At 40.5% G+C, this 27570-nt stretch overlaps 1 protein-coding gene across 2 annotated transcripts in view; it reads left to right on the top strand.

Moving 5' to 3' along the window:
* tpk1 (thiamin pyrophosphokinase 1) overlaps nucleotides 1-27570 on the top strand; it is a 58289-nt gene that overhangs the window by 22844 nt on the left and 7875 nt on the right. The window contains exons 5-8 of one of the 2 annotated variants that reach the window (XM_053859489.1): nucleotides 3093-3165; nucleotides 5911-6006; nucleotides 9608-9754; nucleotides 13664-13772. In XM_053859489.1, coding sequence (XP_053715464.1) covers nucleotides 3093-3165; nucleotides 5911-6006; nucleotides 9608-9754; nucleotides 13664-13772 — 425 coding nt within the window. The remainder of the gene's footprint in view (nucleotides 1-3092; nucleotides 3166-5910; nucleotides 6007-9607; nucleotides 9755-13663; nucleotides 13773-27570) is intronic. The other variant, XM_053859490.1, reaches the window with a different exon arrangement.

Genomic DNA, 27570 nt, shown 5'->3' with positions numbered 1-27570 from the left:
ATTATCTGCTGCTATCATGCACGAGGTAACAGTGGCATATTTACTGCTGCCATCAAGCAAATGCGAGTGTGTCGAGCCTGTGTCGTACATCACAACACATTCCTGTGGCATCATATTTTTTATTGATCAAATTTCAGCTTGTATATATCCTGGGTTGTGATGGTGATGTGCACTACAGTCTGTAAAGATACAAAAACAAACTATTCTTTGTATTTCTTTATTGTAAATAATGAGATGAAAACATAAAAAAAATCTCATGACTAAAACACGAACCTGGCAATAGGTGGTACATGCACAGAGGCAGTCAGAGTAACTCATTAAATTTCTGTTTGTCATTCATGAGGCCACAGATTTGAGGAAGATGCTTTGCATTCTTTGCTGTGTTGTGTGTCGTTGGAAACTTTGTTCCATGTTGTTGTCCTCCTTACTCTTGCAAGCAGGTCACATTGAATTGTTGAATACATTACCTGAGAACTTCATGAATGAACATAAATTCTCGAAGTGCGAGACGTGTTCTGTTTGGGAAAAGACGAAACACAGAGCTTTCAGCGCTGGTGACACATATCACCCAGATCTTTTTCAGTTTGGGAGCACTGAACAAAATAATGTACAAATATCTAAATTGTTTAGCCAGTCGTGATTATTACCCAAGATTTTGGCAAAGCTTCATATAAATGGACAAGAAGTGATAAATAGTCATCCTTCTTTCTTCAACACACACATGTAAACACTTCTGATTAACAAAAGAAAAAGGATAATATGATTTTGTTCTCATCTTATTTGTGCATTTTTTGTTGTACATTGTTGAAGCTTTTATTATTTTTTAATTATACCTACAACAGTAGGTATGTTGTTTACAAACGGCTATGTGTCTTACATGGGAGCATGTTCACCTCAAATGTTCTATATAGTGTCAATGATATATATATATATATATTACTGTAAACTAGGGATGGACCGAAATGAAAATTTGTGGTCAGTAAAATAAAATTTGAAATGCATGATCGTATATTAAATAGAGAATATCCAACATAGTTATTTATTTATTTCTTTATTTTTCAGTCGGGAACACATTACACTTTTTTCAAAGAAAGTAAATGACTATTACTGAATATTTTGAAAATGTAAAAAAAAAAATGTGTTTCAGACTTCATATCCAAATAATAATAGAATAATAAACATTTTTCATTATATTATCAACGGATAATGTAAGTTGAAGGCTCTCAATAGTTTGGTTTAACAGTCATTTCAAATTATGTTTTCACTCTCCAACACTTTAAAAGAACCGAAAAGTTCACACTGTATGCAGGCTTGCACTGCATGCAACTTGATACTTGACGCCATGGTCTGCAAAGAAATTATCAAATGAGGAGGACACGTGTGAGACGTAGGTTGAAAGTCAAAATCATTTCAACTTGTGTTGAACCACTCCCGTTTGGTCACATGCTGACCGGACAGCGAGCAAGGGAGTCAGTGCTGTCACTGCTGAAAGTGGAGGATTGTGTTACCAGATTTCCTGAACGGCACTTCCGAGAATGGGCGAGTGGGTTGCCAGAATTTTGTCAGCAGTCCATTTTTGTATTTGAAAAACACAACACACAACACAAGTGAACATCACCATTCAGGATGCTCTGCACGGTGTTTGATCGCGTCACGCGCCACTATTCGGCCACCGACTGTTCAGTGCATCCCTGATTCAAACAGCAAACCACTTAAAAGTGCCTTTATTGTATCTCATTCAGTGAACTTCTAAAAAAAATAGTAAATACTGTACAATAATACAGAATATTAATTGTTTAAGGAGAACGAAAGGAGCTTCTGTGGCAGCTTCTGATTGGTACTGACACATGTTGGTAAGAATCAATCTTAACAATCTAAACTTCATGAAGTTGTTTTCAAAAATAACGCTGGTGCCGTAAAAAGTGCATTCAACTCTGTGGTAGGGATAACAATATGCAGTATTGTTTGTCATTGTTAGTGGAATGGCTTGTCATTTATTGCCTTCAAGAAGCCAGTCTTCGCACAGTGTTGTCTGAGCTCAAGCAAAAACTAGTTTCAGTATCAATGTTTGTCATGCTGTGTTTTGTGTGGATGAGTGCGTCAGGAGATGCCATGATCCTTTGCTATCGCATTTTTCTCAAAAGTATTTTTTTTTTCTGGCAATATGCACAAAGATTCTTTATATCAACTAATTTCTGTGAATACTTAAAATTTAATCTAAGATAAACCAGGAAATGTTGACATGTTTTTAATGTTACGGTAGCACCAGCTAAGAATGAAGAAGATGTTTTATTTTTGGATGAAATCAGACGTTTTATTCCACGAGAGTGTGACTCATTTTCAACGTTGTGCATCTAACCCTGACTGCACATTTAATATGCTTTTGTAATGTAATATTCATTATCTTGTATAACACTGATTCTCAAAGGCTGAGCCATAATCTTCATCTGCAAGGCCATCTGGCTGCAGCGCACTGTATAAATATTGTTACTCTGCATATTTAAAACCAATCTAATCTTGTTAAAGGAAATTAATTTTTTTTACAGAGATTGTTACTTTGTACTGTTGAAGAGAAAAGCGAGCGGAATCACAGGAAAAGTACTTTATATTAAGAGTGAAATGGAACGAATGAGATGCAAAGTTCAGATGGAAACTTTTGTTGAAATAAAGGTTTAAGGCAGACATGTTTGTTAATATGGGTTTAAAATGTTTAATAGGCATTCATCTTTATGATTATTCTCGCCTAGTATTTATATATTCTGTGCGATTGTACGATTCTGGACTGGTGGAATTACTTGTTCTTCCCATCCCCTCACTTAGCTTGTTAACAGGATTTTGACATTTGTGGGGATGAGCATGTTGCTTGGCCGGGAGCTACAGAGCATCACCCCGTCAGTCTCAATGTCACCCCATCTCCCCTCTGGGCAGAGAGCTACTTTTCCTGGTTACTCAGATCAAAGATGTGACTCAGCCCTCAATGTCCTCTCTCTCCTTTTCCTGTCTGTCTCTTCCGACACTTTCCCTCTCTGCCTTCTTACAATATTAACCTTTTCTCCCTGTCACTCATCCTCACTGTCTGTCCTCAAATCCAGCTTCCTCCCCGACTACATCAGTGGAGATTTTGATTCAATTACAGCTGAAGTGAAGGCTTTCTATGCAGACAAGGTGAGTACTAACACACCTAGTGTGATAACACTTGCCAGACACATGCAGTCACACACAAGTGAGGTTCATTCTTTCTTAGATATCTGAATGTAAACTATCTGAGAGAAATGCAAGCCTACTATATATTATGTATTGTTGTTGGAAGGTCGTCGGAGCTATTTAAATGGCATTATCACACGTGAGGGATAGGGTCACCTCTGAGGGTCAAAGGTTATGTCACATTCCTACCTCAAAACGCAACATCAAGAACAAGCTTCAAGAGTGCCGGGCTGTTCTCTAAGTGGGTTTGGTCTTGGAAAGGGCGCTATCTGACCTCGGTCTAACACTCGCTGCATGTCTGATCTGACACATTCGCGCTCCTAATACGTCAAGCAGTTACTGTTTGCAAGTGTGTCCCAGAGTGACACAGAAGTCAATTGTCTACATCGCATATTAATGCTGTAGGCTGTTAAATGAAGCATGTTTCATTTCTCTGGTTGGGCTTATGATAAAGCCATAGCCATTTTTTTTTCTATGAATGTACATTCATGTATCTATAGCACCAGAAGTGTGTGCCTTTTTTCATGGCAACACTATGCACTAGGGCAGCATGCTAATCGTCTAAAACGTTGCCATTGCGATGACAGGCCAGTGTGATTTATTATTTTCAGACATTTAAACTTTTATTTCGCCTCACTTAAGTATCAATGAGAAATCTCTTTTCTCTGTGTAGCTCTCTTTCTCAGAGCTCCCCATCTGCTCGTGCAGATGAAGCATTTGTGAAGAATGAATTGAAAGTCTCCAATACAAAAAATTGGTGTGAGGAAAGTGGACATATTTTGGATTTCAACAAGATTGTGTTGCGCAAATGACCATGGTGCATCGACAGTGCCTCATGGGTATTGCCACTACCCAAGGTCCTCTGAGTCACTGTTACTGAGTGCAATATGATGACGCAGAATGAACTTTAAGCAACAGATAGTCATTCAGGGTGCATTTGCAGCCATGGCAAATGTCCAAATTGTGCAGATATGCCATGGAAGCGGTAACTTTTCAACTTGAAAACAACATGCTGAAGAGGCTGTTGTTGTATATAATAAAAATAATAACATTTATGGGGGTTCAGAGCTTGAGTGTCTCAATCTGCCTGCACTCCAGCCATTTATTTTATTCCCCATATTTTCGTCATTTTTAATCTACTTTGCCTCTGATTTGCTTTTCTTTGTTGGGCTTTGTGAACAAAACGTTTCTGTACTTATGGTCGTAAGTATCATCAGTTTGTCTCCTTGTTTGAGATCCAATTGTGAGATTCAACCTGATTCTTTCCAAATATCGCAACTGAAGTTATCCGGTGAGAAGTCTTGTTAATTTCTGTCAATATGGACCAATAAATAGCAATATGATTCGTTTCAATATTGACAGCAGCAGCAAGTACCATGAAAAAAAAAAAAAAAAACATTTGAAACACCTTTCCATCAGTTTGCTAATGACATCATTGAATGGTGTTTTAAACGATTATCGTGACGGCTTAATAATTATTATAATTAATTAAAAGACTGAAGCGCCAGTACTGATGGATGACATCTGTGTCACTCTGTGGTACTTGAAAATAGTCGCTATTTGATGCTTTGGCAGTGCGAATGTGTTTGGTCCGATAAACCTTGGTACTGCTGGTAAGTCTTGGACTAGCAGTGTAATTTACTTACTGCATCATGGCTGTCAATGGGGGCCGGGATTCTTGGCAATGAACACTTAAAGCTTAACAACATATGATATGTTGGTTGTCCCTGACCTCCTAGACCAGGGGTGTCAAACTGCCTCCACCAAAGGGCCACAGTGGATGAGGGATTTTGTTCCAACCCTGCAAGCACATGTTGGTAAACCAATCAGGTATCAGTTGAAACAAACAGCACCAGACCGACCATCAACTGACTGGAGCGTGAAGTCACCTGATTGGTGAGAAGGTGCCTTTTTGATTGGTCAGAACAAAAGCCTGCACCCACTGTGGACCTGTGAGGACCGTTTGAGTTCTGGACCTTCTAGTAGTGATGTGCAGCCACATGTTTGTTTGTTTTGCTCTGATAAAGTAAGGCAATGAAAGCGACCTTTTACCAAAGTTGCGACAAAATCATATTCCCCTACTTTGTTTCGAGAAATTTCACCAACAATTTATGTAAAACAGATGCATGAAAGTGCCTTTCCATGTGTCTGCTGGACTGTAGATGTAGATCCTGCATTAAACCATACAAGATGCAACTCGCACACGAACTCATTTTCATCCTCTGTCTGTGGTGTATGTAATATTCATCTTTTTCCATAAATATCACACAGGTTTTCAAAATGAGCAATCCCATCTTCAATGAGAAAGGGCAGACTATTATGGTAATGCTTTAAGAGCAGAACAATGAGAAAGTTTGAAGTATTTCCTTGTAGATTTGTCAGAAACTGTGAATAATTCTGCATAAATGGAAGGGAGAGAACAGAGTGGCATCCACGAGGGAGAGATGGAGAAAAGAAAAGGCTTGGCTGAGATGAAGGGACGAGAGGGATGTGGGTAGATGGGATCAAACAGAGCAGAGCAAACATGTTTTGTGTAGTGCCTGCTGACTGTGAAAGGGACAGAAATATAGTGCTCTGTCTTGAAATTTATTGGTGATGGTGGTCTTTTCCTTTCTGCTGTTTTATCATTGAATATTTGTGGAAGTGATTATATTGTCAAACATTGTATAGCCTCTGTGTTACTCTCACTCTCTTCTGTCAATCAAGGGATGTAGGCTGATAGAAACCTACGACCAGGATCTCACCGACTTCACCAAGTGTCTGATCTTGCTGCTGAACGAGATCCAAAGGCGTCAGTTGCAGGTAACAATTTCAGTGGAAAGAAGTGAATTTAATATGGGTAATATGTGGATGAATAAAATATCTCCATCTATGAACATGTTCCTTTTTATTCTAGTCTGTATGACATGTCTGTAACTTGTTTATTCATTTCATGAATTGCCTGATGGCTATTTTTAATGTACGAGTAAATATGTCTTGCGAAGTAACATAACTGTGTGTTAAAAAAAAACCCATCAGTTCCCAAACACTGTGTGGGTTGTTGCCCTTAAGTGACTGAGTCAGTCTTCACTTCTCAAGATTTGCTCCAGGGTCAACTGTCTTGGGCCGTTTGTTGACTATGGCCAACTATTGACCGCGTGGGAGTGTCAATGCAAAACATCACGCTGCAGGAAAAGTAAAAGTGTTTTTACTGGATAATCTTTGAATTCATGAATTGTTGATTTAAAAAGAAACACACACACAAGGTGGAATGATCGTTACATGTTCACCAACAGAGAAAGTTCATAAAGTTTTGGTTCAACTTGGCATCATTTGTTGATATTTTGGTGGACTTGTGCTCATGGACATATCAAAGACTTATAAAAGACTATTTTCAAGTCTGAGTCCTAATGGGATTGTGTCTCCTGAATGGGGACATTCAACTGCATAGCTTCTTCCCACTCACAGTTCTTGCAATTTCCCCCTGTCAAAAGTCCATGTCGGCTGCTTTACTTCCATTCTGCATTAAGCAATGCCATTTAGTGTTGCCACCAATGTTCTGTCCCACTTATTTTGTAAAGACGAAACAGATAAAGATCAGTCCTTTACATCTATTAACCCTATTGACGTAGCACTTTTGAGCAATCGGGCTCTTTGCTCAGTCCTTCATCACTGAACAACCCCAATACGATCATGTTTTAATTTACATGAATATATTGAGAGGTACTTCATCTCTTTTTTGTGACACCACTGCAAAACAAAGGGTTTTCTCCCCAGAATAAAACATAAAAGAATCCGTCCCTGAGTGCGGCCCTGCATGTCTGCGAGTGAGAGGTCGCAACCTTGTAATCAGTTGCTGCAGCACTTAAGAGTTGCGGATGACGTCCTTTTGTCAACGTCTCTTTTTTTCACTTTCATCTGAAAGGTTTCTTCTAATCATGTCAAGCACTCTCAGAGAAGCAGCATATGTTTTCTTATTATAAATTCTAAAAGTCTTGAGTTGTGTTATTCACTGATAATAATTTGCATTGACTTAGTCTGTTAGAGTCCATTAAATCAGTCGGATAAAATAATAGCTGGGTGTTTTGCTTGCTGAGGAATGTGAAGCCCCACTTTGGGCTGCTCAAGGATTCATCACATTAGCGGGTCACTGTTTTGCAATGTCATTCTGGAGTGTTGTCTCAGAGATCCATCTCTGAAGTGTCAGGTCTTCCTGGATCTTGCAAACATTTTTGTTGTCCTTCAATAATGATTTTCTGAATTAATCATTTTCATGCGGGGAGTTCATTCTTCTCGCTACACTACACCGCATGTTTAGTTGGAATGACGCTTGAATTGAATTGACCCATTTTTGTCCTTCTTTCTGGTTTTCTTTTCCCCACTCTACTCTGCACTCTTTAATTCTTGAGTATACATGTAGCCATCCACCACTTCTCCTCGGTCAGTTCAAGGGCAACAGCCTGAGCAATGTGACTCAGACTTACCATTCCACTGACGCCTCCTTCAGCTCTTCCTTAGGGGAATACCAAGGCGGTCCCAGGCCATAACATAGTCTCTAGGTCTGCTCGGGACCTTCTACCAGTTAGACATGCCTGGAGCTCACAAGGGAGGCATCCTACAAAACGCCCCTCTGCCAAAAGGCCATTGAGTCACTTTCCGAAGTTCACTCTGAGTTTATGCCAATGAACTGCATCACTAAGAAAAAGTAGTAAAGTAATGGGGGCTACACACATAATAATCGGGCTTGTTTTGTCCTGATAATGTTACCTCTTGTCAGATTATCGCATGAGAGAATCCTTATGTCTGGGGTGTGTTTGGTTGCCAGAGTGTTTCTCAATGAAATTCTCTCTTGATATCTGTATTTAGGCTGTAGTTAGAAAATGGTTAGAGATGAAGGCGTGCGCTAAGAGAGAAATGACCGGCACTGAACGCCACTGGGATTCTTTTTTTTCCCCTTTGGATTCTGCCGTGACTGACATTTGTAAATGTCAAACGTGTAAAATTTTTACGTCCAAAAATTGGCGATCACTCCCGACTTTAAATGTGACATGGGCGGAATGGAGCCGATCAAAACGTAAATCTACCAAAATGATGGCAATTAAAACGCTACTTTTTAATAATGAGAAGCAAATGTCCCGCAACATCTGCAGCTGTCCTTATGTGGTCCGTTACTTCAAGTGTCCGGACGCCATGCGCAAACTTAAGTTCCATGATCAGTGGATGTTATCTTGTGTTTCTTTCTGGATTCAATCTTGGGTGTTTAATCTTCAGGCGTCTTCATGGGTCTCTGACAGAAGACAAAAACAAAGGCAGTTGACTATTTTTAACATCCCTATGTGTTTGCCTTTGGGGTTTTCATGTCAGTAGCTAAACCGTTTTGGACACATATACATCTGCAAACAGAAACTCACTCTTAAAAATGGGAAATAAGAAGTAAAGTAAGTAAGAAGTATTTTTTTTTATATGTGAAATCCATGTTTTTAGGCTGCTGTGGTGGAGCCTTGCCTGACATCCTCTTCAGCAGCTTCAGCACTTTTTGATTCTTTTTTTTTTTTTTTTTTTTTTTTTATGCCTCCTGCTACGTTAGAAATGACAGCTTGTTGAAGCTGATGTGTAAAAATGATCCTGCATATATTACTACACAGTTATAGACAGACCAAATGGCAACATTGTTTTTATTTTTTCTTGTCAACCGTCAGTCTTGTCAATTTGTTTTAGCCACACAAATTATGTATTGTGGAGGTTATGATTGACTGATTTAACTTCAACACCTAATGTCTTGTGGTCCCATTTGGCTAGTCACTGTGTTCATCAATGAGTCACTGCGCAGTCATGCCCTCCTCACGATATCCCTTCAAGTTTACACTTTGTGTTTGGTGTGCAAACTTTAAAGTGGAGTGTGCATGATTGGTGATATTTTTGTGCCAGTGTGACATCAGTTGTCAGAGTCCGACGGCGCCTTTGCCCTCGACACAGTTGGGTTTTCAAAGCTGTCAACATCAGTGTTTGACTGCTCTGGGACTTATGGGGCTGTAATTGCTGAGAGCAGTAAATATTGTACTTAACTGAAGCGCTGGCTTTAACTTGAGAAGAACCTTATTTCAGCTCTGAGGTTGCAGAAAATGGCATTAGAGTAAGTAATCCACTTAGTTTATTTGATTTACAATCCCAGTCAGATTAAATTTTTGGAAAGTTTTTCATAGCTGTCTCCGGCTTTTGATCTTGCCGCCATGCGTTTTCTTCAATCAGCTTTGCCCCACTTTAATACTTCAAGAGTTTTTTGTTGTATGCCCGTAATGTTATCTTTATTATTGGAATTGAATGTTCAAAACTAGTGTCCATAACTATTTGATTAAAATACATTCGGGTTTTCTTAGTCTTAATGTCTTGTAAGTTTAAAAAAATTATTTATGCCTATGTATAGGTGGATGCCATCGTGACCTTGGGTGGCCTCGGGGGGCGGTTTGACCAAATAATGGCCTCAATGGAGACCCTGCATCATGCACTCTCTCTCACGGAACTCCCTGTGTTGATCGTCCAAGATACCAGCCTGGCGTGTCTTCTCAAACCCGTAAGTCTACTGTACTATCATTCTTTTTTACCCCCCAACAAGATGTTCAGGACATAATGAGACACAGAAGAGTTCATTAAATTATGGTTATGTTTGGCATTACCATCTGGATTGAAAAATCTCTAGAAGGAGTTGCTGCTTTTTGTGACAAGAGAGGAGGAGGAGAAGAAAGAGTGCCACATAAGGGCCACAGAGATGAGACACACAGCTGCAAGCCTCTGTCAGCACAAGAAAGCAGGGAGCAAAGGAGTATACTCGAGAAATGTTGGCTGGAGGATAGAAAAGGTCCGATGTGAAACAAGCTGGAGCTTCGGGGTCAGGGTTTGAAGAGTTTCACTGCAGCTCGTGGGAGGCAGACAGTCCCACAGAGCAGCAATGAGTGACAGAGTGGAAGACGTCTGACATCTGTCTCTGAACTTGACTAGACAATTAATGTGGCTGATGCACTGGTCTTGGGTCAGATGGTGGCGCCGTTGTGTCACAAACACCTGTTTTTTTCAAATTTTAAATTCTATATTTCTATTTTCATTTGACACTTTTAGAAGATATTGAACGTGCAATGTTCTGTTGCCTGAATCGGGCATTGCATTTTAAATGTCCTAAAATGTGCTTCAGCTTTCCTTTTTATCAGATTAGTTTGTTCTATTTTCCAGAGAAACTTAAGACTCTGAGACATTATCGTCCATTGCCACTCACAATCATCCCTCCCACCGTACCCCGTGCTGTTTTTCTTTCTCTTTTTGAAATGCTCTTTCCGTGCTCGGCTTCCACCTTGATTAGAGTGCCAGGCACTTTGTTTCTGTGTTAAATAATCACAAACATACGCACTCCTTTGCTCTCACGGTGCCCCAATTTGCTGTTCCACATGAGAGAGAATGAGTCACTTTTGATGCTCTTAAATTGTTTTCCTCAGTGCCAGCCACTTCCCCTTGCGTCTCAGTTGATTGAGTTTTCAAGTGGGCCTGAGCCACCGCCATTTGGAACATACTGATCTTTCGTTCTCATCTTTTTTTTTTTTTTTTTTCCTCGTCTGTCCGTGTTGCTCATCTGCTAGACAAATAGCCTATTGTTGCACTTGTTGAAGACAGTGTGGGGCATGTTGCGAAACCTCCATCTGATTCACTCCCTCTGTACCGCCTGTCATTATTCCAAAGTCGCATTGTCATTTGCTGCTTCATACCTCGACACGTCCAATTAATCTTACTTCAGCGCAGGTAAATTAAGCTCATTTGTCAACACAGCGCCAATTCACCAGCAATTGATGAACATCACCATTGGAACATGAAGGTTAATGCAACCTTCACAAAGCTAAAGCGTGTAAGCAACATGGATAATTTATTTGCAGTCATCTTTTTCCAAATGAGGTTAACTATTGCTATTATATAGACATTTAAATAATCTTTTCCTTAAGTTCTAAGTAGTGTGATGCCTGACGTAGTGGTTCCCCCCGATTTGGTGTTCAACTAGATGCAAACTCTGTGTCCCTGTATGTATGTTCACTAGCTTAGACATATAAATGATTAACAACTCAAAAACAAATGAATAACAGCAATGATTTATTGTCTTCAGTGTCCCACTACTCTTTAGAAAAACTGCTAAGTCAAATGGTAAATGAAGTTTTGAAGGTCGAGGCATACAGCTATCACATCAAAGTTCTCCTTTTTGTGTTTGTGCTTGCGTCGTAGACGGTGTCAACGCGTTATTAATCTATATTTGGGAAATATGCAAAGGTCTTTGTTTTCTCAAGTGTGCTCTTGCAGCGTTCCTGAATTCCCATGTATTTTTACCCTATGTTTGGAAGCGCACTGAAAGCTGCAGACGTGTTTATTTTGAAGAGCAGTAAAAGGATGTTTTAATCAGCAGTGTCCCCAAGGTGAAGCCAAATTATCCCTATTTAAATGCATAAAAAGGTTTGTTTGGAGTTCATCTGGAGGTATTTTTTTTTTCCTCATCTCTTTCTTCTTTAAACCCGGTGTCGCGGCCAGAAAAGCTGCTCTAAGTGGAGTTAGTACATCAGCGAACAAGACGTTGCACGGCGCTGAGTCAGCCCAAAGACTGCCATAAATCATTTCTTTAAGCACAGATGCTCTCGGTCAAATCTGCGTGTTTGTTTACCTGCTGCCCTTTTGAGGCCTGAAGCTGTGAGGTGCAAGGGTTGATAAAAATGATAAAAACATTGTAGAGGTCTATTGATTCACAGTGCCTTTCGCTGTATGCAAGGCAAAATATGAAGTAGCATGTTTATAATGCTCAGCATGCATGAGAAGAAATGCAAATCGTATGAAGGGGTTTTAGCCGCTGACATTCTGCTCTGAAATAAATTGCCTTGCTGATGTATGTAAGAGCATATTTTGAATTTAATCTACGAGTAGACTGGCTTAATCATGCTCATAAGGGGGGTATTGTTATTTAATGTTTTACTATTCAAGGTCTTGTCTATGGTCTCAGCCATGCTGGATTGTTTTGTTGTTTTTTTTTTGTCAAGACCAGTCAAGAGTCTGTAATTTTTTTTAATCTCTAATGAAGTCTTTTGTATTTAAAGAACCAAAACCAGCTGAATACTACTTTTATCGGCATTAATGAACCTTACTTACCCCTAGTCTCTGACTGTGTGTGTCTGTTCTTTTTTCAAGGGAACAGACAAAAGTGTTTGATTTCTGTGGTGTTGAGTGGGTTTGAACTCAAGTTGGCAAACAGATTCATTTGGTCTCTCCCCCTCGAAGTCTCAGTCTTGCTTTCTCCTGGTCCTGATCTTGACTCGGGTTACATGGGATTGCCAACTTCCCAACACCCACCCGGGTATAGGGTAGGCAGGCTAGCTGGTGTTCCCCCCCGGTTCTCAGCTAGATGTGAGGGGGGGATGACGACACGGACCCTCCATCATTGTGGGGTCTCTGCCCAGAAACGTCGGTGACAATAACCCCAGGATGATACACGAGTTAGCAGCGCTGGCCCGGCATCGGTGGGGGAGTATAGCACGATGCTAGATGCAGAGCCATGGCTAGCTGCGGATGCGTACGGGTTTCAGCTCTCATTCCAAGGCTTCACTCTCCCTCTGGCGGCGCTGTGCAGCATCTCCGGAGACAGACTTGTCCACCCTTGCTGCGTAAGGGAGCAAGTCTATCATTCCTTCCTGCCCACTGCTGTTAGGTTGGACAGTGGTGGACTGTGACTAGACTATTGTCGGATATTTTGGACAGTTCTGCGCATTGTTGTTGCCTTACTTCGTAACCAAAATGTCCCCATTCTGGAAAGAAAAGGCGGTCCAATCTAATCTAATGTATTGGACAGTTTCTGAACTGTTACCTTTATTCCACATCTTCAGGTTGTAAGTTGTAGAATCCCTTGCCTTAAAAGAAACCAGACAGATCAATCAATTTAGTAGAGATTCAGGAATATTTATCTCATTTTAACCTCAAGTGATTCATGAAAGTCTCTTTCTCATTCCCCATTAATATTTTCTTTCAATTTTCCTCACCTTCTTTCCTCCTCACAAGGTTAATTAAGATTCGCTGAGCAACCAAAGTTTAACTTCGCTGTTGCAGGGCCGGCGTTGTCGCACATTAAATTCGTCTTCCTCGCTCTTTCTTTTCTGCGCAAAAAAGCCTTGCGATGTTTATGTATAGAAAAAGCCTGAGGTAGCTTTGCAGAATAACAACCCCATCGTTCTCTCCCTCCAGCAGCCGCGCTTCCAAAGAGAGAGCGATGCAGCTTTTGATACATCAACCTCCTCACTCAATTGTGTGTCTGAGTTTGTGTGTGGCGCTCGAAAGACGGGAACAGTTTTTGATTTCTAATTGGTCTAAAAAATAAAAACACAATATTTCTGGTTTGAGAAAAAAAATAAACCATTTTTCTTGTGTGAATCTCACTGTTTTGCTGTCTTCTTTTTTGCTTACCTGACCTCAGGGTAACCACCAACTTGAAGTAAACACAGGCTTGGAAGGAGACTGGTGCGGCCTTATTCCAGTATGTGGAGCTTGCAAGACCATCACCACTGGACTGAAATGGAACCTGGGTGAGTTATTTGTCGATCTTTGCTTTGATGAACTTCTTAACAATGAAGTCATTAATAAGAACGATTAAAAATGATATGGTTTGAATGTTAAAGTCACATACACTGGTTAACATCAGGACTTAACTAAAATTATTGCCACTGTAAAATGTGTTAGATCTAAAATACTGTGTTTTTAAATTCTGTAAATTACTTCTTCTATATTTGTGTTTTTAAACTCAAAATCCTGTATTTGTTGAATGTTTCCTGATCAGATAATTTTATGTGACAGCACTTAATAGTTCAAATCTTTCAAAAATAAAACTATAGTTTGGCTGCGACCCAGTAGAGAAGCTTTTTAGTATCTTTTTGGTACCTTTTATGTGAATTTATGAACTGTTTTAATGTTTATACAGCCCGTAAACACAAATGTTAATTTCCTATGCTGAATATTTTGAAGCAGTGGCTAACCATTTCTGTGGATTTTAATTTAATGGAGTACCAACTTTGTGGATAATGACACGTTAAAGTGCACACGCATCATGTCCTTCAGTCATTCCAAACTCACTGTGGAGCCAGTTTCATTTTCAAGACACTTCACAATGAGCTTTTCATATTCTCTATAAATCCAATCTGACGCCCGCCTGAGGACCCCTGGGGTCCTAACCCAATCTACGGCTCATGGCCAGCTGTGTTTTTAATGAGTTGGCACATGCCAATCTGCCGCCCATACGACACAAGAGCAGACGTTTGTTTCTTGGTGTCATTTAATACATCTGTTCCTTTATCAGTATTCCTCTATGAATGTAAAGCGTCCGGAAGTATTGAGTCTTTACATGCTTAGAAAAGTGTGCACCACACGCATTGACAGTAAATGAAGGTGATGAATTTCATTTTCACGGTAGAGTTAGTGCTGAAGTGGGGATGAGTAAAGTGATTATGATTATTAAAGTGCGGTGTTGAGCTCAGTCACACAAGCCGCCAAAATGTTGACCAGTTGAAAGCCAGATAAAATATTTACCAAACTGTCCATAACAGGCTTTTAAGTTATGTTTGTGTTTGTCCTCGGTCACCAAACATCCAAAACACAAGTGACCTGACCTTGCAATGCGGACGTCCACCTGTTTTCCTATCAAGTTCCATTCCCGCCGCATCATTTTTTTCAGTTTTTGTAAAGGATCATCTGTCTACTAACATCCATAATTTTTGTTCCTTTGCTAAACCTTACCACTTGCATCTTCGTAGGTCAACATCTGCATGTACTTTATCTAGAACAGAGGAATGACATTAGTGGACCAGATTGGCCCCCAGGCCATGAGTTTGACATGTGGTGTGAAGGAAGCTGAAGTATCACCATGGAAAAATGTATATAATTTAGGGCCAAATTCCATCTTGATTTCCCAAAATATGAATTTAAAGGGTAGTGCCAGGTCAGACCTTGACCACACATGGTGTTTGGCTTTGCAATGATTTTGCTTTGTTGCAATTCCTGGTTCACGCTGCCTTGGCGACTAGTGGATTTAATTTGTGTTTTTAAAGATAATCATGAAGGTGAACTGTGGGTCAAGACCATCAGAACAATATCATGATGTGGCTGTAATTGGTGTCCTTTGAGGATGGTAGTGGCTCCCATACAAATGTGGTGCGACTCATAACAGGGATCGAATTTACATTTTGTATCTTTTCCAGACTGGATGGAGCCTGAAATGAAATCGTTACCCCTTTGGCTTGGAAACTGTAAAGCTGTTAAAAAGTCATCTCACAATGCTAATGCTAATATGTCATAGATAGTGACGGAGTCTAGTGACTTTCAGTCAACAGCTCATTTACCACCTGACCCCCAAATGTATGATATGAAACATATGGTCCTAGTCACCGTTTTCTGGTTATTCCGTTTTTTTGCACCTTCCTGTAATGTTACTGAAATGAGTAAGAGTGTAAGAAGGTTTTTCAAAATAACGTAAAGACATTCTGTCATATCAATAAATGAATTCTATTTTTAATTGAATTCTAAAGCTGCCGCGACCCGGCAACAGATAAGCGGATGAGGACGGACGGAGGGATTGAATTGAATTTCTTGATTTCAAGCCAATAGATTGCACATCCATTGAAGTATCTGATGAGCCAAGGTCTTGCTTATTCACGTGTGATAGTTTTGTCGCAGACCGAACTGATATCACAGGGATATTATACATGCAGATTAGCTTGTGATAACAGCATGCGAAGCCTAATTAGACAGCTCTTCAAAGGGCCGTGGGTACTGTTTCCATCTGATGTTGGAGGAAAGGGGCTCTGAAAGAAAAGTGAAGGTTATCCGTGTTTGTTTAAAATACTTACGTCCTGTTTTCATGTTGTGAATGGTTGTGAGACTCTTTGGGAAACAGCCTTCAAGACACTTTCATTCAAAGCTGGTCTGTGATGTAAAATACATGATCCTTCCATCAGAGCTGGGAACTAGTACTTGTACACCATCACCGGCCCAAAGGATTTAGATTGTGTAGTTTATGAAGTTTTGCTTCTTTTTTTAAATCTTTGATGATTGGCCTGGGCTTGAGCTGGGGCTCACTATTTCAAATAAGGACTTGGTTCTTGGATAGCTCATCTGACTTAAGGGTTTTTTTTCTGTCCTGTGGGAAACAGAATGAGATGCAATACGCTCAGCTGAGGTTCATCATTCTGCTGCGTGTTCACTATTTTTTTTTTTGCGCCTGAATTATTTATCAATACATTTTGATGAATGTGAGCTGCACAGTGGAAAAGAGGTTAGTACAAATGTCTCTCTATAGGATTACCCAGGGTCAGATCCAGCTAGGGACCATTTACTGTAGCGTTTACATGCTCTCTATGATCTTTCTTAGGCCAGTCTGGCTGGTGAAAAGTCACGTTCAAGAATGCATTGAAAAGGATTGTATGCCCTCGACTCCCATCCTCTTGCTCCAGCCCATCCTGAAGAAGACATTGCAAAATATTGCATTATGCTTTCCACTGGTTCATTAAAGTCAGTTCTGTAAGAATCCAGCGCTAAGAGAGAGTGGCGCAAGCTAGCAAACAAGGCAAGTGCTGTCTATAACCAAGCAATATTTATTTTTCTGTTGTTATCCAAACCATGTCACACATAGGTCTAATAATCTCCAGTGTTGGTCATAACAGCCTCTGGAATTTTTACGGCAGCTGCTTTGGCTGAACCTGGCAAAGCAGACGTGTCACAGGCTTCTTTTGATGATTGTTGAAACAACATGGTCTCACTCCGAAGGCGTCATGTGTTTACGGTTGTCATGTCGACTTTTTCATCCAATGTTGACCCAGAAATCTGCCCTCCTTGCTGCTTGTTGACACTTCCAGCATTTGAATTTGAATGGTTCCCCTCCAGCGGCAGTACAAAAAGGGTGTTTAGGGTTTGGATGGCCAGCATAACTGTCTGTCTGTGCTCTTCATGTGACCCGGTGTATACAGTACCTTGTTTGACCACAAGCTTCACTCATTTCTTCACTCTATTCTTTTTATGATGTGTTCGACAGCAAACGTTTAGCTAGGAAGCATGCCGTCCAAAGCCCTGCCCCCCGGTCCAGAATACCACACCCATCCCATTCCCCTCCTGATGCACCATGTCAACAACTGACTGTAAAAAAGAAGCTGGAAACATCTATTTGTACCAAAAAAAATAAATAAATTATATATATATATATATATATATATATATATATATATATATATATATATATATATATATATATATATATATATATATATATATATATATATATATATATATATATATATATAGTAAAAGAAATAAATTATTTAAGAAAGACAATTAAAATAAAAAAAAACATTTTTTCTTTTACTCTGAAAACAATATTTCAGTGACTTGCGCAAAGAACAAAAGAAAATACTGTAGCACTTCCCCGCCTTCATGTTAACTGTCCTTTTTTATATTATTTTTAAATACTTGTAGCCACCGAGCAACAGATTGTTGGCACTGACTTTGAATATCACTCTTATCTCAAATGTAGTTCCGTGCATCAAACCAGAACCCATTTCTTTAGGATAAAAGGTGCGAGTGGGGGGGGGGGGGGGGGGGGGGGGGGGGTAATACCCTGGAGTTGCCCTCCTCCACAACTCCTTGAACTTGCTAATTGGAACTTTATCTCCCCTCGTTTCACTGCAAAAGCCAGAGTGGGCAGCTGAAACCATGAGCAGCATGAGTAAGCCAGTAGCAAGGCTCTGGATGGCTGTGGCTCAAGAGGTTGAGGCAGGACTGCACTGCAGTAATGATAATAAAGGAGAGGGTGTACTACTAAATAATGAAGGAACCGCAGTGAAGGAAGCAAATGTCCAGCGCTGTAATGAACTGTCTGCTCATGGATACTTTTATTAGCATGGCATGGCATACAGTTCATGCTGATCCTGTCACTGTTTTGATGCCTGCTGTTTGACTTGTTACCATCAATGTTTTTTGTGTGGTTTTTTTTTTGCATGACTCCCATCTTTAATACCTAAATGAAACTCTTAGCACTTCCCTGATTTCTAAACAGAGACATGACTTTAAGAGTGCAATAATTGTTCATATGCTCAAGACATAGTTGTGGAGTACAGTCATTGTCAAAGACGTGTCTGAAATTTGTGGTGCTGTAAACACAACACTCTCTTTCCTTTGAGTTTTGTGTGATAAACGATAGTTGCATATATCAGCGCAATTTCAATACACACGCACCATTTTAGATCGATACTCATTTCTTTAAATGTGGATATGGCCATACTGTTGAGAGGAGGATGATTCAATACACAATAATACGCTTGCAGTAGATGTGTTGTCTCCACATTTCCAAAGTGTTGCTCGCATGGATTTATTTATTTACAGAAAATGGTTGCTAAAGTTACTAAAGGATCCTCTACTGTCAGTTCCAGGTGTTTAGCTGGACTTTAATGTACGACGTAATGCTTTGTTAGCTGCTGCTCTCCTATTTTTCTCTTTTGGTTGTTGTTTTAAATCCACACAACAATAAGAGAGGACTTTTGATGCTAAAGTCTGTCATGCATGAAGAAGCAACTTGTACAGTAATTCCTTTTTACAGTGTCTGTTTTATGTTAATCCAATCAGACTTTCTATTTATCCATTCATTCATCACCTGGCTGACTGTCTATGCATCGTTCAATTCAAGTGTTGTAGAGAGCGTGTAGAGGAGGTAGCTGGTGAGATGGAGGCATGACCTGGAGGAAAGAGGGGAAAAAGGTCAGCAGATGCAAGGAGGGGAATGCAAGACAGGGCTAGAGGAACAGTGAGGTTGTGTTTTGGAGTGAGACCAGATGAGTTCAAGTATTTGAATTGTTTGTCTTGACATGGATGATGGGAGGTGAAGAGGAGAGTGCTGGCGAGGTGGAATGGATGGAGACGACTGCTTGGGTGATTTATAACAGCTTGAGGGAAAGGAAAGCTCGATGGGATATCAGTGAGACCTGCCACGGTAGTAGCTCTGACACCAGAGGAACAGGAGGAGGACTGACTTGGTGTGGCAACCCTGATGCAGAAATGATAAAAGACATCTATTACAAGTTAGTTACTCTGGGTGTTGGTACACAATGCTGAAGAGTGTTTGAAACAATGCCTTGAGTTAAAAAGGTTTTAAAAAAAATGTATTTACCCTTTGGTACACTCATGTGAAGTATTTGGACCTGTCACATCCGTGTCTTTCCCCCTCTGACCTTTCATTTTAATGTGACAGATGGACAAACAGTTTAAAGATATCAAATCGTTTTGTATGTTTTTTTTGTATGGTGGTTTGTAGTCTGTATAATTGAAGAGAGCAATATGACTTTTCAGTGTTGATTCGTTTTAGTATTGTGACTTAAATCTCAACACCATCTACAAACAAATAGAGTAAGTTTATCTGCTACATTGCTGTTGTCTTAACTGTTGTGTATCTCTTTTCATGTCCTGCATTTCTCACACTTCTCACTCAATTTCAGCAAAACGGTGGCAATATACCAAAAGTACCTTTGAATGGATGCAGTTTAATGAGTATCCGAAATGGCTGTCATGTTGCTACAGCAGACTCGGTTTTGAACCTTTGTTTTTCTTTTTTCCTGTTAAAGCTTCGTCTCAGTTGCTGATGCCAACAGTTATGCAAAATAGAAGTGAGTTTTTGTCTTGTTGGCCGGCTTCCGATTGTTGACTGAAGATGCCTGCAGGAACACATTTTTTTTTTCAAAGGAACTCTCACTAGTAATTTCACTGCTTATTTCCCTCCCTGCTGTGCATCTCATTGCCCCTCAACTTCCCCGCAGAAAGTGTTAGTGGTGGTAGACTGACAATAAGAACCATTCTGTGCAGCATTTATCTGACAAAGGGCTGTCATTTAATCTTCATAGTCAGTGGGGTAGCCGAGGAATTACTCTTTGAACTGCACATGCTTCAGCAACCTTATCAAACTGTGCTCATGTAAGTGTGAGCCTCTGATTTCCAGACACGTAACAGTTTGAAGTTTCCACTGACATTCTCCGCAGTCCTTCTGCTGTGAATTTATTTACATTCATTTTAATGTGATGCTGCATTGGAATTTTACAGTTCAAAACATGATACGCCAAACAACCATCTGTGCTTAAGTCTCCCTGGTTTGTTAAAGTCATTTTTGTCAGATATAAAATGGCAACCATAGTGATTTAACTAATCGATTGCTAATAATGACTTATTAACAAGGCTCTCGCCACGTAGTGTGCATACACCCCTGTGGAGACAGGACGAAAGGCTCAGATTATGAGCAGCTACTTGAGGTGGCTTCGGCCTCTTGTCAGGATTCTGCCTGGAAAGCACCTGGTAAAGTGTCTAGACGACTCCAACTCGGGGGGAGACCTCAGGGCAAGGAAGGTGAGGAGGAAAACTGGAGGTGTGTTTGAGACTTTTGAAACAAACTATGTATTTTAAGAAAGTCATCACAGATAAGTCGGTGGTTAGTCTGATGTCGGAGGGACCTGTCCATGGTTTCCACATCTGCTGTGCACTTAGTTCAGCCCTTGTTGTTCAGATTCTTATATCAACCACTGCTGACAGTGCAGGGCATTGTTTCCTTTTTTGTTAACTTTGACCAATAGCCTGCCGCTGATGTGTGGCTACTAGCAATACAACCGCTGTCTGTAGTGTTTAGACAATGTTCATGGTGCACAGAGGATTAATAGTCTTTTTTTATACATGTGAATGGCCATCCGTGCTGTCACTGCATCTGCTTACAAAAGCTACTAGCGAGTTGGACAGTGTGTGCATCTGAGTCTCTGTGGGGAGGTTCACTTAGGTTTTTCCCATTTTATTTACATCAGAAGAGTGTATAAAATTATAATATAAATATAAAATTATATTTTTCAATGTAATATAAAATTATAGTATAAAATTGTAAATTTCAGAAAACCCTAAACTGGAACTAAGTTCTTTAGATAGTGGAATTCAAGTATGTCGGAATTCTTAGAGGCAAGTTCGAGCAAGACTAAAAGGAAATAGAAGGACATAGATTACAGCCTATTGACTTGTTCATGTTGTTGTATTTTGGTGTGGCTAGTTGTCCTAAAAAAAAAAGGAAGCTGTCCAGAATTTGAATCCTCTATAACTGTCCTGAAGTCACACCAAGGCACTGTCAGAGTGTTGTTAAACATGATCGTGTTGCAGCTGGAGAAAATACAAGCCATGTGTGTCCTCTGCAGCAGCGAGTCAGAGATCTACTCTGGTGCAGAAGTGTCTGATGGAAGTTGGCCTTCACAGAGTCATTCCGGTCAGTAGATCGGTCGATTGCGTGAAAACATTTTTATGAAATTAACCATGACAATGGATTAATCCACTTTAACATGTTGATTTTGACAGCCTGTGTTTTTCTCATCCCAGGTGATATGCAGAAATCCCAAAGTACACCCCAGACAAATGCCTGAGCCTGGAGTGTTAGCTGGAAAAAAATCCTTCACATTGTTTTACAACTTTATTGTTTACAACTGTTCTGAAGGTCAGAGAGATTCAAATTCAATGGGAGACAGACACATTTTACCCGTCTTGCTTATTGATAGGAAATACAGGGTTTTTTAAAGCATGTAAAAAGACCTCTTTTCTAATTTCTTTGTGAGTCACCCTCCTTCGTCTCCCTGCCTTATATTAAAGAGATTTCTCCCTGCAGCAACTGTCAGAGTTGCAGCTTCTGCTGTGACTGTTAAAAGCTGCTTCGTCATGATGTGTCTGGCTGAGCTTGGATCATGGCAAACAACACAATTTTAATAGCTGTCGTCCTCAAAGCAACTCGTCTTGTGTTTTCTCTTTGATTGGGGGTTGTTTTGCATTTGTGTTTGTATGCATTGTTAGATCACTTCACCAAAAAGGAGCGCCATGCATTGTTTCAAAAACTCAACTTCAGATGTGCTGTCTGCGACTGTCATCTGAATTCAACCTTCCCCTTTTGTCTTTCCGATCCTCCTTGTCCTCAACCGCAATTAAGTAGAATCGTAGAATAGTCATGAACCCCAACATATTATAGTCGATACAAAACAGAAATCCATGGCTCAAATCTCCTATTAAGAGTGCGCTTCAAAGGTATGGTGTCGTAAGGTGTTACGGAAAAACGTTTGCTTTGTTCCACGACACACATTAGCCGTGGTCCACCTAACACCGAGTGACTTTTCAAGCTGTTCAAACACAAGACGGGATAGTTCTCTTGCATAAAAACATTGTCCTATGTGAACGATGGGAGCTGAAGTTTTCAGTCACCCTATCCAGTACTTTTTGAAACGGTGTCGCAGAGTGAATACATTTGAAAAGGCTGTATCCATGTCTGTATGTGGACATTGGGTCCAGACCTTTTTTAAAACCAAGGCCAGGTTCTCTCCCTGAAAGTCGCCACCTCACACCTACACCGTGGAACAAGACACTCTGTCATTGTAATGAGCAGCAGAGCATCATTGAATGAGAACTAAAATTCAAGGTCTTTTATCGATCAATTTGTTGAAGAATTTGCCCACCAGCTTCATTTGCGCATGCGCCGTGCTGCCTTCTTATTTGTTGCTAGCGCATTAAAGCTCTCTGTTTCCAGTTCTTGCAAAGATTGTCACTTGTTGGTTTAGTGAAATTACTATAATAATCATTTTGGGTGACCGAACATAGTGATAACCAATTCTTCTCAGAGCAATGTTGAATGCTGAGTTTAGACAGCAGTTTATTTTAGCAACACACTGCTGTTTTGCCTGGTCAGCGATGGTGACGGCATTGAACCATCGTTCCGATTCGCTGATTCTGGATGGCTCAACTTAAGCAAGTTTACTGAGCTGTGAATCGAGTCGAACCACCGTTTCTGCTCACTGCTTCATTCTCACCAATTTCTCACACAATAACACAATGAAAAAAAGGTCCCCCACCGTCTGACTGCGTGCTTCGTCACTGACTGCTCTTCCAGATCTGCTGAAACCTTGAGAAACTTTATATAAGGATTCCAATAATTAACAGTGACTCAAATACAACAGACAAAAGAGTCCTAGTGAAGTACTCGAGAGGTGAGGGGAAACACCTGTCAGCTGCTCTTTGGATCTATTTTTGCTTTAAAGTATTTCATCCTCAATTTTAGTGATTGATACCAAACACACCTCACCGTCCGTCTTCATGCCGTCACTCAGCACAATTTTCAAACTGCAACACATCAGTCCTAGCTTTTCAGTGTCTCAAGGATATCAGGATGTCAGTTTTTATCTCCTGGATTGCTTCAGAGCAGGACGACTATGTTAGGCTGTGTCTGCTAAGCTTTAGAAGAGATAAGCATTCTCATTTGGCTAACAGTAGATGTCATTTCAGATAAATGAGGATGAATATGAGGACGATGGTGTCGCCCACAGTAGTACGGCTGAAGGGAATCCTGTGATTTAATGTTGGATCATATGGAGTTACTGTATGTAGGAAGTAGGAAGAATGAATGGATGCCACCAAGACCAATTGGTCCCCACAAGTGAGGATACACATATACCACATACACACACACACACACACGTTTGTATTGCTGTCCCTGCTGGGACATTGTGACATTTCTCATTGCCATAATGGTTTTCCTTAGCCTCTCAACCTCAACGTAACCCTCCAAAACACATGGCTAAACCTGAACCAGGATTCTGAACCAAACTTAAACCCAATTATAATGAGTCAGTTATTTTGAAGTCTTCATCCCCAAATTGAGGCTTAACCTCGTGGGGACCAACCGAATGTGTTTTGTCGTGTTTTGTCAAGAATCCATCCCCACAAAGTAGGATAAACAAAGCATACACACACACACACACACACACACACACACATAATCCCAAAAAGTGATTCGCTGTCAAAGTGTCATTGGAGTTGAAGACTGCCTCCAGCCAGTGTTATTTTTACTGTAAACATTCAACAAAATATTTAGGGGCACTAGAAGTCTTTGAAAGGAGACACACAAAGTATTGCTACATTAAAAGCCCTACCCCAAACTCTGTCTCTCACACACACACACAGGAACACACACCGAACACGACCAGGTGTTGCGATTGATAAAAGGCAAACATGTGAACACAGATGGATTTTGGCAGCGAAACCTCCAAAGAGACGGAAAGTAATTGAGAAATCTTAATTAAAAGCAAACTTTGGGTGAGATTAGAAAGCTTGCCCTCTCTGGTAATGAGAGCATGCTGTTTTTGAAATGTAAGCCTGCGCAAACACACTGGCATGCAAATGAGAGGGGGGCCTTAATAAGAGCTCCACTGCATGTTCTGTATTTTTAGTATCAAGGATTGGAAGCGTCACTTGTGGAGTCAGGACATGCTGTGTTTTTGGGATTAATGGCCCAACAGATTTATTGTCACATGGCCTCATTACTGTAGTTGTTACCTTAAACTCGCAGGTTCATTATGACTCAGTAATTCATTCAAGAGTTTGGGGAAGCGAAGAGCGTGGATGCTTGAATGACTGATGGGAATTTGTGAAGTTAAATTCATTAAACTCATCCCCAGTATGCACTGTTCTCCCTCCTGCCATCCGGCAGATGGTTCCGTAGCATCCGATGCAGAACCACCAGATTCAGGAACAGTTTCGTTCCTGGTGCTGTCAGGTTGCTGAACGTTGGACAATAGCTGCAATACTGTTTATTTGTTTATATTTAGTATATAATTTATTTATTTTTTTGTATTTATCTTTTCTGATATTTAATTTGGACCTATAGTTTTGGTTTTTGGAAACCGGAGGCCTCAGGTCGAAATTTCGTTGCCATAATATAGTGATATGTTTTTGTGCAATGACAATAAAGAAAGTCTAAGTCATTATTTCATTTGAGGTCCAGTTACATCCATGTTTTTTTTATGTTACCATCTGGGTAAAAAAGAAACAACACTATTCTGACAGATTGCTGTAAGAAGGAACTAGAAGTCAACACTGGATTCAGTAGTCGTTCTTCATGGAAAGATGAAAAGCAGAGTGCCTTTGTCGCTGTTTTTCACTTGGTGATAAGCAACTCAATGGTCAGGATTGAATTCCCGTGGCTCCAGTGTTTGCCAGGTAAAGTCTTACAAAAATAGGCGGTAATAAACACATAATTAAGATTGAAGCCATATGTATTCAGATCAGAAGTGATTCAATTTGTTTGAGGAGATCTGAAAATGCTCACCTGCAAGGCTGTATATAGTGAGATACTACTGTCTTCTTGACACTTTGATATCAACTTGATCGGTGTTTCCTTCACCCTTGGGGCGCCAGAGTTTTTCAATGAAATATTCCACTTTGATATCACTATTTTGAAATGTTGTAGCTTGGAAATGGTTAGAGATGGAGTCATACGGTTCATGAGAAATGGCTTGGAGTTTTGGGATGGGAGTATTAGTGCACCATAGTGAATTACTTTGTTTCACAGATATTTATCTAATCCACTGGAAAGCTCTTCCTCATCCCTCATGCAACAACCACCACGACAATGAACCACACTCTCTGGCACCACGCACTGAAGCAGCGCCGCGTCTGCGCCTCACCTTGTTTCACTGTACGATCTTCATCAGAGGGTGAATATTCCTCTTCAGAAACGCACTCACTCAAATCCGCCATCCTGTTACACTCCTACTACAAAACTACAAGCGCCTTGTCTCCTCAACCAGGGCGAAGTTTTCAGTCTTTATTCCTCCCAAAAGATTCATAGAAACACGTCCACTGATGTAGCTCAGATTGAAGTTACAGATGTTCGCCATTTGCGTGTGTAAACTGCAGTTATGTCTGATGTAGTTACTACCAACTGTAGTAATAACTACATCAGGCTTCATATTTGGCTTTTTTTTAATGGCACCAATGCTGCTTGCTACAATTTTGTCAGTTTGCCACACTTCCAAGTTTACATGAATGAGTGTCTTTCAATGTCTTTGAGGGATGTGTCTTTTCTGTGGATAGCTTTAGAAAAACGTCCACTGCCCTCAAAATTCCAGTCACTACCCAGGCCAGTTTCTTTAGGAAGTGTTGTTTCCTTTGTCTGCTGTTTGGTTCTGAAGCCATTTCTTCTTCACTGCTGATGTACCTGAGCATCTTGGCCTTTGGATGGATGGGTAAGTGTGATGGAGCTTGAACTGGACAGAAAGTTTTTTTTGTTTTTTTTATTCGTTTGTACTGCTGTGTTGCTCGCAGTCCTTTCTTTTTTGCTGTTTCTTTTGAAATTGTGGTTCCTTTTTACTCCCTCTGTTACCGCCCTCCTCAGCCACCTCCTCACACCAGCTCTTCCGCTTTAATTTCCTCTCGCTTGCCAAGGACCTAGACAAGAGGGGAAATGAAAAAGTCTATATATTCGAGAGAGGTCTAACGTGGCAGCAGGAGGGAGTCCGTTGTACATATCAAATGCTGTCGACATCACACTCAGGGGGCTGAGGAACAACTTCACTGCTTGTACCCCCAGTGGAGAGGCAGAGAAGAGAAGCGCTTGCTCACAATTTAGCATATTCTGGGTCAAAACATGCAATAGCTGTGACCTCTTCTGAAAAAAAACAGAGCGGCAGCCACATTACAGCTTTCATCACTGTATCATTTTCTCAAACACATCCGTCCGCTAATACCCCTCCATCTCTCTGAGCACAAAGCCGATGACTACAGCGTGCAATGTGGCTGTGTTATCAAAACACATCACGGGTAATCATGCCTGGTTGAACCTGACTCTCCTGAATGACTGTGTACCACCAGAGAATGCATTATGAAGGTCAAGTTAAGCTGGAACATTGTTCTCTAAAACTCAGCTGAAAAAGCCCGCAGCAGCCGTCGGGGCGGCGGCATCATAAACGTTTAATAGAATTGGCTATCATTGCAAAGCAGATGGTGCCAACACTGCTAGCTCACGCCTCCGCTTGTGTCAAGTTCGATAAAAAGGCTTCAATATAAAGAGAATGTCAGGTGGTGAGATGAGACGACTCTTTATTGAAGTCGGGCGCTGTGTGCACACAATTGCGTGGCCTGAAGTAGAGCTGCATGTTATCACCCGAACATTTGAAGTCCTTTAATACTTATTTCTCCCAGATACATTTTAAATGTCATATTTGGCTATATTCAGCATTGGTTTGCTTTAATTGGGTTCAATGGCTTTTCAGTAGCACACCGTGGTTTAAGGTCAGTCTACGTAATTGGAGGGATTTGAGGAAATGGAATTCATTTCTCGCTGGTGATATAGATAGCAATGCTATTGTTGTGATTATCACTTGCTGTTAGAGTCTCTGAAAATTGTTGCTTTAGACACTGTGAATTTCTCTGCCAACCTTTCCCAAGAATAAACTCTGGGTCACTGGAAACAGCAAGGAGCTTCTTAACCTGAAAATGCAGGCCTATTCAGGTGGAAGC

Source organism: Synchiropus splendidus, chromosome 3, assembly GCF_027744825.2.
Source record: "Synchiropus splendidus isolate RoL2022-P1 chromosome 3, RoL_Sspl_1.0, whole genome shotgun sequence".
Classification (NCBI taxonomy): domain Eukaryota; kingdom Metazoa; phylum Chordata; class Actinopteri; order Syngnathiformes; family Callionymidae; genus Synchiropus; species Synchiropus splendidus.
Note: the sequence above shows the minus strand (reverse complement) of the source record. Positions and strands in the feature narration are given on the sequence as shown.